The sequence below is a fragment of the Ranitomeya variabilis genome, chromosome 3, assembly GCF_051348905.1.
Source record: "Ranitomeya variabilis isolate aRanVar5 chromosome 3, aRanVar5.hap1, whole genome shotgun sequence".
Lineage (NCBI taxonomy): Eukaryota > Metazoa > Chordata > Amphibia > Anura > Dendrobatidae > Ranitomeya > Ranitomeya variabilis.
Window position 1 is genome coordinate 333239415 of NC_135234.1, and position 12510 is coordinate 333251924.

General features: G+C 45.7%; 1 protein-coding gene across 10 annotated transcripts in view; it reads right to left on the reverse strand.

The window, feature by feature from the left end:
• The window catches only part of DLGAP3 (DLG associated protein 3), an 811006-nt gene that overhangs the window by 219164 nt on the left and 579332 nt on the right, over positions 1 to 12510 (reverse strand). For 6 of the 10 annotated variants that reach the window (XM_077295791.1, XM_077295786.1, XM_077295785.1 and 3 more), the window contains one exon: positions 8199 to 8303. The exons of the other annotated variants lie outside the window; for them this stretch is intronic. In XM_077295791.1, the coding sequence (XP_077151906.1) occupies positions 8199 to 8303 (105 nt within the window). The remainder of the gene's footprint in view (positions 1 to 8198; positions 8304 to 12510) is intronic. 10 annotated transcript variants of the gene reach the window in all.

Consider the following 12510-nt stretch of genomic DNA (forward strand, 5'->3'; position numbering starts at 1 on the left):
CTGGTCTCACATTACCACTATATAGCAGTGGGAGGGAGTTGCCTTCAGGCTAAGAGAAAAGCAGAGCTTTCTAGGCTGGGTGAAGAGGGGTGGACGGAAAAGCCCACAGCATGTGTCTGAAAGCCATGGATCTTTTAGGTATATACGCAAAACATGGCATATTCATATTCTCGTGACACCTCCCCCTTTTGGACCGCGCTACGGAGGCAGAACCTCTCGGTACCCCTCCATGCACACCTCGGCAGGACAACCCATCTGTATTGCCATGCTCTGGCTTCATGGAGCCCCCGCCTACCTGTTGTCTCAGGTAGTGGACCTCTCTCATGCCCATCTGGCACTTTCCTGGCTTGATGGTCAGACCGGCTTGGTGAATTCGCCCAAGCACCTCCTGAAGATGCTGCAATTGTTCGTCCCAGGAGGAACTGAATATGGCAATATCATCCAAGTATGCCACCACATACTTATCCAGTCCCTGAAGCAGGTGGCTGACATTCCACTGGAAAGTGGCAGGAGCATTTTTCATGCCAAAGGACATGACCGTGGGTTCGTACAGTCTGAAAGGTGATATAAAGGTGGACTTCTCCTGTGCCTTCGGGCTCAGGGGAATCTGCGAGTATCCTCTACTCAGATCCATTATGGACAGAAATTCTGTGCCAGTTAACTGCTCAAGCAGTTCCTCGATGTGTGGCATGGGGTGCGTGTCAGAGACTTTGATGCCATTGAGCCCCCTGAAGTCCACACAGAACTGAGGGTTCTGATCCTTCTTTGGTATGAGAACTACAGGTGAGGCCCATGTGCTTTTGGACCATTGAATCACCCCCAGCTGTAACATCTCATCGATCTCCCGGCGCATAACCTACTGAACCTCATCGGCGATCCGATAGGGTGTTCGCCGTAGTAGGGCATGATTCCCGGGGTCCACCTCATGGACTGCTAACTCACTCCTTCCAGGTCAGATGGAGAATACAGCTCAGAAAGGTTCCAGCGTGGTCTGCAACTGTGACCACTGGGGTTCGGTTAACAAAACGCTTACCTCCACATCCTCGATTGACCCACTGGCCTTGGCTTGGGCCAGCATGTCCAGGAGGAGTTCTTTCTTCCTGTCTTCAGGCAGGCTGCAGAGCGGTAGGAAGCAGGCTTCACGGTCGTGATGAGCTTTCATCATATTGACATGAAAGGCCTTTCGCCTACACCGAGTGTAGTCAAGAGTGACCACGTAGGTGACTAGGTTGAGCTGTTGGTGGATGACATACGGGCCTTCCCAGGCTGTCTGAAGCTCATCCTTTGGTACGGGGACCAGCACCCACACCTTTTGACCCACCTGGTAGGTCCGCTCCCGGGCATTCTGGTCCTACCAGTGCTTTTGATCAGCATGAGCCTACATCATGCTGTCATGCACCAACTGCATCAAGGTCTGCATTTTGTCACAGAAGCGCATGACATATTCCACTATGAACTCTTCAGCAGGGTTTGGCTCCTCTTCCCAGGATTCCCTTACCTACCCAAGGGGTCCCCGGACTCGCCTGCCATGCCGGAGCTCGAAGGGGGAGAACCCTGTCAAGGCCTGCGGAACATCTCGGTAAGTGAATAGCAGGTGTAGGAGGTACCACTCCCAGTCGCATCCTTGGGTCTACACCAGCATGCATAGCATCTGTTTGAGGGTACCGTTGAAGTGCTCACACAAGCCATTGGTCTGTGGGTGATACGCACTCGATACCTGATGCTTCATCTGCATTCTCTTACAGAGAGCCTCCATTAGGCGGGACATGAATTGGGTCCCTTGATCGGTAAGCAACTCCCTGGGAAATCCTACCAGTGAAAAGATAGCCAACAGGGCATGCACCACCTTATCTGCCCTAGTTGAAGACAGAGCTACTGCCTCTGGGTACCGGGTAGCGTAGTCTACCACAGTAAGGATGTATCGCTTTCCAGAGCTGCTGGGGACGGCCAGTGGGCCCACAATGTCCACAGCGATCCTCTGGAAAGGTTCCTCTATCACTGGCAAAGGGATCAGGGGAGCCTTAAGAGCAGGCCCCGCCTTCCCCACTCTTTGGCAGGTCATACAGGAGCGGCAGTGGTTTGTCACATCTATCCCCATCTTGGGCCAATAGAAGTGGTGAGACAGCCGGGCCTTAGTTTTGATGATCCCCAAGTGTCCAGCGAGTGGGATCTCATGGGCAATCCGCAATAATTCACCCCTGAATTGGTTAGTGATGACCAGCTATCTTTCCCTCAACCACTCCTTTTGGTATTTTCTGGGGACTGTCTCCTTATACAACCTCCCTCGTTCCCACAACACCCTCTCCTTATCAGTCACAGAGGTGGGCATCTCAGCGAGGTGCCTCAAATTCTCCAGGCTTGCATCTCAGTGCAGGGCAGCCTAGAACTCCTGGCTAGGGGCAGCCAGAAGTGACATCAGGGTCCCTTCCCCACAGGAACCCTCTGGGACCTGCTCTGGGTCCATCTCTGGTTTAGTCATTCCTGTGACTGAGGATGGTCCAGAAGGCAGAACGCTATCTGTGTTCCTGGCACTCTGACTATGAGTGACATCAGCTACGTAAGCTGTCTCCCCGGGGATTTCCACAGACCCATCAGCCAGAGCTGATATGGGTACTACCTCCGCATCCACCCCCACCATCTCAGGAGCAGTGCTACTTATGGGGCAGTTACCTTCCTCTGTGACACTGGTCAGCTGCACGGCATCACATTCTTTACAGTTCCCATGCATCTCCCTGAGCACCATCGCTTGCTCCTGTTAGGGGTTCCTCAGCCATCCCACCCCGCAGAGTGAAGTGGCTGAGCACTCCTGCATCTGTGTATACATCATTCTTAGGAAATAAATGGTTTTCAGATAAAACATACACAGTTACATCATCAGCATCATCATCAGTATTACCCTTGGCATTTTCAGAAAAATGATTATCAGGTAAATCATTAACTGGTAAAGCATTTTCAGGTAACACATGCAATTTCCCATTGCTATCATTAGCATTCGATTGGGGAGGGGAGTAAGTGACATAATATGCAACCATCCGCTCCAAATCAGTCCCCAATAAAACATCAGTGGGCAAGTTATCAGACAGCCCCACTTCCTTCACCCTGCTCCCAACACCCCAATCTATAAACACCCGGGCCATTAGCAGGGGACAGCGGATGCCCCCAATCCCTGTGACAGTCAGGGTTTTCCCCAGAATAATCTCTTCAGGGGCCACCAGTTCGGGTCCGATGAGGGTTCGTTCAGCCCTGGTGTCCTTGAGGCCTGTAGCGACCTGGCCCCCTATGGTGACGTGCTGCACGTTGTCACAGACCCTCTCAACTGCCTCACCAAAAGAACTGCTGGACAGTGGGTGCTGATATGACCAGTCCATTTAATTATAATAATAATCTTTATTTTTATATAGCACTAACATATTCCGCAGCGCTTTACAGTTTGCACACATTATCATTGCTGTCCCCGATGGGGCTCACAATCTAGAATCCCTGTCAGTATGTCTTTGGAATGTAAGATGAAAACGGAGTACCCAGAGGAAACCCACACAAACACAGGGAGAACATACTGTACATACTCATTGCAAATGTTGTCCTTGGTGGGATTTGAACCCAGGACCCCAGCGCTGCAAGGCTGCATTGCTATCCACTGAGCCATCGTGCTGCCCTATTTGCAGGAAAAACACTGCCGAAGGTCTGTGGTAGGTCTGATGCTGTAGGTAACAGGGACAGGGCCTCTGGTGAGTCAGCTGGCATGGGTATTGGCATTGGTTGCCGGCTTACCCCCTGTCCAGCTGGTGGTGACTGGCTTCCGCAGTTGGCGGTTGGCCTCATAGGTGTTGGCAATCTGCACTGCTTTATTCGCGTCTTTGGGCTCTCGGTCCATCATGAACTGTCGCAACACAGCTAGGCATAGTTGTAAGAACTGGTCTTTGATCATCAGGTCCCGCAGCAGTGCAAAGGTGGTCACTGAGAGTCCTTGGGTCCACTGGTCAAAGTGGGTCCTGAGTCCATGCACCACATCGTTATAACTGTCGTGTGGGCCACGCTGGAGGTTCCGGAACTTTTGACGGTAAACCTCAGGAGTTAGCTGGTACTTCTTTATCAGGGCCTGCTTGTTGGCCTCATAGTCTTCATCTTGGTCTGGCGGGAGCAGAAAAAACCTACAGCGCTTTGCCTTTTAGCCCTGGGGTCAGGTATCAGAGCCATTGGTTCCCAGGCAGTCGGTACTGTCTACAGGCTTTGTCCAATGCCCGCAGAAAAGTGTCCAAGTCCCCGTCCTTTTCCATCACTGGAATGTGCTCTGGCCGGGGTTTAGGGGTCTGAGTGCTGTTGGGCTCACGGCTGGACTGGGATGACCTCGATCCCAGGAGTTGGGCTAACTCCAGCTGGTGCTCCCGCTCAGCTCGGCGCTCAGCTTGGGCCTCCTGCTTGTATTGCTGGATCAGCCTCAGACGTCCATCACGGTCATCGGCCGGAAGTTGTTCCAAGGCCGCCTGCAGGTGGGGGTCCAATCCGCCCTGTTTGCAAGTAGGGCCAGAATTCAGTGGTTGGATGTCTGCTGCAGCACCATTTTTACTTGGGCCAGCTTCTGCGTCCACTGCGCTCTGAGAGCAGTCTTTAGCGGCTTCCCATTGCACCAGATCCGCGACCAGTTGGTCTTTGTTTTTGCCCGCAAAGTCAATCTGCTTCAACATGCACAAGGCAATAAGAGTGTCCTTGGTCTGCTTCTTATAAAAGGCCTGTCCCAGAATAACCATTGCACATAAAAGATAGGATAGAAAAACAAAGAGAAAGGGAGGGGGTAATCGCAAGTACACACGGTATTGTCTCACGACTAGTAAACACTGAGCTTGCTCTCCAAACCTTTTTGCGCAGAGTCCTCTCCAGAACTGTGCAAGTTTTTAGTGAAAGGAATGATTGCTCAAACCCGATCACTAATGCTCTATTATCCCACCAATGCCACCAATATGTCACGGTTTACGGGGAGGAAACCCTTATCTTTCCCACCACTCTCACCAATTTGTCATGAACCGGGGTTGTTTGGTTGCCCCTGGTTCCTTTCTGAAGGGGATTTATCTATATCCCACTTCCCAGTTCCGGTTTGGAACTTGCAGCTCTCTAGCATCCCCCTTACCTTCAGGTCAGACCGTGTACTGCACCTAGGATAATTAGATGCCAGAAAGGCTGCCTTACTTTGTATTGGCTAATGGGCAAACTGCAGCGAGGGTGATATAACTACTCCCACTCAGGCAGGAACAATAATTATCAACGCCACCGTCACTACCAAGCCTCCCAAATGCACAGGACAAATCCACTGCCACCAGCTCTGCTTTCTTACTTAATAACGGGTCCGGGGCCAAGCCAGATTAGTAGCGTAATTCACTTCAGAGGACGTGACAGTTCGTTATAGAGCAAGGAGAGACAAAGCTAGTAATTTTATATATTTTACTCCAAAAAAGGTAGGCAGTGTTTACAGAAGTATAAAAAGATATTATAAAAGTAGACAAGTATCGTATGTAGAGTACAATTACAAATAAAATGGGATTAAAGTTGAAAAACACTTGCATTTCATTCATATCATTTCCTCTCATGGCTGACCCGTGTGCTGTAGGGGAGGGTCACACATCTAGAAGCATCACACATCTGTCTCGCAGCTAGACCCAGGACAAAAGACTAGTAAAGACTGATGCCTCACTCACTTATCTCCCAGCCCAAAACCAAGGGACTCCCCCTATGGTGACCTCACTCAGAGGCTGAATCCTCCCCTCTCTTAGAGTTATGACAATCCAATTCTATGCATAACTTGCTGTATGAACCTCGTATAAGAACGACACAACGATCAGGATGTTCACCACGTCAGGAAGGTTCTTTTAAGTATAGACATGGTGTAGTTACATGACCCGCTTATGGAGAAATCTGTTCCTTGCATTCATTTCTGTTTGATATTTTACATCCTGGAGCTGGATTCCTACATTTTTTCTACAGTTTTGGTATATTGCATAACGATTAGTGCAACCAGAAGGCTGTGGCTACACAGCAAATGTGTCGCTTAACATCAAATTTCTGAAAAGTACGAGGAAAAAAAACATTTGGCAGCTTAGCTGTGACTTCCTATCATGCGACTATTTTAGAGCTGTGATTTTGCTATCATTGCAACAAAATCAAAGAAATGAATTGGAACAAATGTTGGTGTAACTGCAATGTTTAGGTGGACATTCACACAGTCCTGCTCTGCCCCCGTCTATTGAGACCGGCTGGCACATAGAGAGGTTTAATACTAGAGATAGGACAATTGGGCACACCTTGTCATGGTGGGATGACTTTTATGCTTTTTGATCAAAATAGTGTCAGCTAAGTACTCTATATTATTTACATGTACTTTTTCTATTTACTTACTTAGTTCAAGGTATATTCTCATTGCTTTTATTCTAGGTTACGTTTATGACTGCAGCAGCCAAGTTGCAGACAAGTGGCACGCGACTTGCACTGAGGTCAATGGCTAGTGTGTCGTGTGCGATTTGTGGCCAGTGACAGAAAATCCAACACATTTGGAAACATTTACAACTCTGTAACACAGTCGCAGGATGTCACAGGTCGCAATGTGATACTAAAGGAAATCATTACATCCAATGTTGCAATGTGTCAGTGCAATTTCAGTTGCTGTGTAGCCTTAGCCTAAAAAGCACTGCTCGCTGTGAGATGTATGATCCCTTTGTAAAAATTGAATCCTCAGTTAGGCCTTTCCAACAACTGAGGATCTCCTCATTCATGAGGCTTGCCTTACAATTTGAGAAGCACTGGTCTAATACTGGACCATGTGACCTGACTTTCATAATCATCTATGATCTAGATGACCATTTTTAACTTCTGAAATTATTTTAATTTTATTAAAAAAATATTTTATACTGTAAGTTTAGCTGTGCAGTGATTGACTCCACGCTTTCTTACATGATCTATTATGCTGTATACTTTCTGTAACAATAACAGCAATGATTGATACCATAATATGTGAGATTCACCATTTCAACCTAATGATTATAAATTTAGATTTAGACAATATGAAATTTAGCCTTGAGCTTGGAGGAAGTTAATAACAGCTACTGGACATATGAAAAGGTGAGTTAATGAGACATGCTACACACAAACACAATATAGTAGATGTGGAAAAGAAAGCATAGAAGACCTTTACTGAACCTTTACTGTAAAATTCCTATCATTATTGAAAGTTGAAGCTCATCATTGGATTTTATTTCTATTATTCTTATTTACCGCTTTGCAGGAAGCCAATATGTAACACAATGAAAATCTCACCGTCTGCATGCCTTAGGCCACTTCAAGCTCATTTGGAACGTTAATATAATAAATGTGGCTAACAGACGTTCAATATTGGTTTTCTTTTTATCTTATAACTACTGTAGTACATATTAAGAAAATCTAAGGCTAAGGTGCAACATATGCTTCCTATTTACTGCTTGCCTTGCTAGGGTTGATGTCCATGGTGAATATAGAAGCAACCATGGACAGAGTGGACAAATCCATGGGATGCTCCTTCTCATATCTGCATGAGGTTATTCCTTGGAGTGTGAATAGAGTTCTGTGAAACCTCACTCACATACATTATACTGTTCTTTATTGTGTTTTTTGGTATAAATTCGAGATCCAAATACACAACATGTGTACATGGTTTTAGTGATCATTTTCTCTACAAGAGTTAAATAATCCCAAACGTATTCTAATGAGGGTTTCATAGCCTATACTTCCTTTCCACAGTCCCGTTATATCCATATATGAGCATTGTTATTATGCAACAAAGCAACAGATAAGGTTAAAATCAAGTGAGAAGCAATGTAAGACATCACGATGGTTGCATTATGTACCCATAACAGCACTTGTCAAAAACTACCTTGAGTGCTTGAACAACGAACAATCGATATGTCTATAGCCTAAAAAGCTACAAAACATTTACCGTACATTACACTTCATAAAGTCCTAATTTATTCTTAATTTTCTAATGATATTTCACTGTTTATTTTAGGACTACATTTTAATAGTAGCAAACAAATAAGGAGATATATCCCGATAGTGCTGCCTTGCTGCTGCTTTGTTGTGCTGGCACCTGGTCTTAATATGAAGCATAAAACATGAAATCAAGAACATCAAATGGGGTGGGTTACAGATGATTCTTTCCAAATGAATATTGCACTTACTAGGTATTGTTCTTGTGATTTATGATTCCTCTGTATCCTAAACCTTGGCGAGCCTGGGCCCTGAGTATTTCCCGGGTAAAATAAGCCTTCATGTCTGTTGTGATACTGCAATAAAATGGACTAATTTTACAAGTGCCCATGCTCTCCATATCGTCGCATACAATTTTATGACCTGGGATCAAAATAAGGTCTTAATGATGTTGTTAGCTTTAATTTTCTCAAATGTTTTCTTTTGGTTCTAACTAACGGTTTAGATTTATTGCATCTCAGAGAAATGTAAATCCTCATAGGATTCACTCTTATTTCCCTAATAACTTAAAAAATACTGAAAATACAAGCGGAAAAACAGTCTTAAGCTAAAATCATTTTAACATCTGTACTGTAGTTGCTAATTCCAGCCTGACTGCAAATTTACTAACCAACATAACAGCAACATAGAACCTTGATACTGTTAATTTGGTTCATGAAACCTGGACTCAGTCCAGGACTTGTGGCCATGACACAGATGCTAAAATACTATGGCTATCTGAACGAGACTTATAGTATTTTCTCATATTCGATTTTAGAAAATGTATAAAAGTCAGTGGAGACATTTAAAAAGCAGGTAGCATCTGATTCCAATATAGCATTCATAGTACATTTTACAATAGACCAGGGTGGTTGAATAGTCTACAGTAAGAATAACTGTGGATAGGTGGAAGCTTACTTAAAAAGGTTGTGCAGTACTTTTACATTGATGATCTATCATTAGGATAGGTCATCAATGTTTGATTGGCTGGGGTCCGAGACCCGGCACCTCTGCCGATCAGCTCTGTGGTGGTGGCTGCTGGCCGGAAGTGCTTACTTGCAGAGCTGGCCGTCTACTTGTAGTGGCTTCCACAGGGTACTACACATCTGCCTCCTATTGATTTGAATAGGAGATGAATGTGTAGTGCCAAGCCCTGACCACTACAAGTAGACGGCCAGACCCACAATTAAGTACTTCCGACCAGCGGCCGCCACCTCCAACACTGATAACAGCTCATCGGCAGGAGTGCCGAGTGTCGGACCCCAGCCAATCAGACATTGATGACCTATCCTAAGGATAGGCCATCAATGTAAAAGTACTAGACAACCTCTTGAAAGAAGATCTCCTACAAAACGTTTCATTTCCTAAACTTGTGTAAATGTAAAGGTAATGTAGTGTAAGTGTGGCAATAAGCTCATAACGGTTTCCAGGGCTGCTCCAGTCCTCTTCTTGGTCTTATGACTTTGGATCCAATCTGTCAGCTCACACTGGGGTCTATGTGTGAGCCAAAAGTCACTTTTTACAATATAAGTCTATGGAGCTTTGTTCTGATGCTCCAAAGACTTACACTGTAAAAGCCACTTCTAGCTCACACATAGACCCCAAGGTGATACGGCAAGCTGGAATAGAATTCAAGTGACCCAGAGCAGGACTGGAGCAGCTCTGGAAACTGGTAAAGATGGTAATCTATAAGTTTATTAAAACACTTACTCTACATTACATGTACATTTTCACAGGTCTAAGTAATGAAAAAGTTTTACAACATGCCTGTCTATTTCTAACCATGTTTGTCGAATTGTCTCCATGGAGTTGGAATTGTAATTGTCTATAATAAAGGATTTTACTTTTAAACTGGAGCTGAAATCTAAAACTCTTCTAAAAATTAGTTAACTGAGAATCCATCAGTCAGCATTAACAGTTTAAAGGGGAGTTTGTAACTCTTTTATCTGTTTATTTTGTCTGAGCCCCTCTCAGCTCTCAGAAAACATCAAAATTGAGTGTGCGTGGAAACAAAGAGCCTGCAAACATCGAATAGTGCAAAAGCTGCAATGAAACTCAATTGTAAAACTTAGTAAAAGACCAAAACGGCACTCAGAAAACAGTCACTATAGCACTGGTGTTAAAGCAAATCTGCAAGAAAAAAAGAGCGTATGTCCTCACATAGAAGTATTCCAAGGGCCAGTATACAAGAAAATACAGCTCTTGGAACCACACTGTGGGAAAGTATATTTAATATCACCAGGAGGTGGAAGATGTGGAAACAACTAGGTCCACACAATAAAGGTATAGATTGGGGCAGCGGTGTGCCAGTGGTGTCACCAAGAGTCCGGTGAAATTCCAGGAGTACAAAATGAACACAAAAAATTGTATATAATGACTCAGATAAAATAGATATATATAAGGTCCCTGGGTTATACCGTATTTTTCGGACTATAAGACGCACCGGACCATAAGGCGCACCCCAAATTTGGGGTGAAAGTTGCAGAAAAAAAGATTTTTTATAAGATGGGGGTCCGTCTTATTGTCCGAATTTACAGTATCTTACCTGAGGGCTGGCGGTGGCAGAGCAGGGTCACAGGAGGCATGGTGTCGGCAGAGGTGGGGTGATGCGGTACGGCGTGCACCTGAGCAGGGTCCCTTCCTGCTTAGGTGGGCGACACCACGGCCTGGTGTCAATGGGAGGGTTGCAGCAGTGGTTACCGGCAGAGGTGCTGGGATGAGGAGGTGCTGGGATGAGGAGGTGCTGGGATGAGGAGGTCCTGGGATGAGGAGGTGCTGGGATGAGGAGGTCCTGGGATGAGGAGGTCCTGGGATGAGGAGGTGCTGGGATGAGGAGGTCCTGGGATGAGGAGGTCCTGGGATGAGGAGGTGCTGGGATGAGGAGGCGCAGTGAGAGGTATGGCGTCAGAGGGGTCGCGGCCACGAACCACGAAGCCACGAACTTCAGGAAAATGGCCGCAGCGATCCCCATCTGCGCATGCGCGGCATCCCGCGGCCATTTTCCTGAAGCCCCGGGAAGCAGAGCGCTCCATCTGTGCACGCGCGGGCCTCCGGAAGATGGCCGCCACCACCGCTAACAACAGGATTCACCCGGCTCTGCTGCTTACCGGGCTGCTGCATCCCCTCACCGGGGAAAGGGACCCCGCTCACTGCGCCTCCTCATCCCCGCACGTCTGCTGCCGCACCTCTGCCACCACACCTCTGCCACCGTACCTCTGCCGCCACGGTAAGCCTGCATTGCGACTATTAGACGCACCCCCCATTTTCCCCCCTTTTTTTGGGGGGAAAAAGTGCGTCTTGCAGTCCGAAAAATACGGTATATATTTTATCTGAGTCATTATATACAATTTTTCATGTTCACGTTATACTCCTGGAATTTCACCAAACTTTTGTCGCTATTAATGTCACACCGCTGCCCTAATTTATACCCTTATTGTGTGGACCTAGTTGTTTCCACATATTCCATCTTCTGGTGATATTAAATATATTTTCCCACAGCATGGTTTCAAGAACGGTATTGCTACTTGAACCAGCAGCACAGTTAGATTGACACCACTGTACCCAGATTTCAACAACAGTCATTATGGTGTGGCTCTCCTAACACCCAGCATTCCCAACATTGATCGGTATCTATTTTCTCTTTACAACCAATGCATCATCAGCAGCATAGCCAGATTGCTACCACCACACCCAGCTTTCCACAGCAGTCATTATGGTGTGGTTCTCCTAACAGCCAGTGCACCCAGCTTTCCCAATAGTGGTTGCTATCCATCTTCTTTCTACAACCAACGCACCGTGCCAGGAACAACCAACATTGACTAAGGTAATTCTTTTATTAATTGCATGGTATAAATATTGCTTTTAGTAGTGGCACTTAAGGTACTGGATCATTGGTAAAATTCACTGGGATGACCCAAGGACCTCATATATATTTTATCTGAGTCATTATATACAATTTTTTGTGTCCGTTATGGACTCCTGGAATTTCACCGGACTCTTGGTGACACCACTGGCACACGGCTGCCCCAATCTATACCTTTATTGTGTGGACCTAGTTGTTTCCACATCTTCCACCTTCCGATGATATTAAATATACTTTCCCACAGCGTGGTTCCAACAGTGGTATTTTCTTGGCCCTTGGAACACTTCTATGTGAGGACATATGTTCTTTTCTTCCTGCGGATTTGCTTTACCACTAGTGGCATAGAGACTGGTTTCTGAGTGCCGTTTTGGACGTTTACTATTTTTATTCTATTTTTTACTTCTTGACAACAGGTGGTTATTGTCACCCAAACAGGCAGCTAGAACCACCAAAGAACCTTGTGTCTAGCGCCAGTGGAATAAATATATATTTTTACTACTTCAATTGCAAAACTTATTTTTACCTGAAATACATGCATTTAAGTAAAAAACTGAAAAGAACCCCAAAATAAATAAAATTGTCTTTACGGGTGGACGACCCCTTCAATAACTAGTTACTTAACTTTAAGCATCAGTATATTGAGACTACACAAGTATGATGAT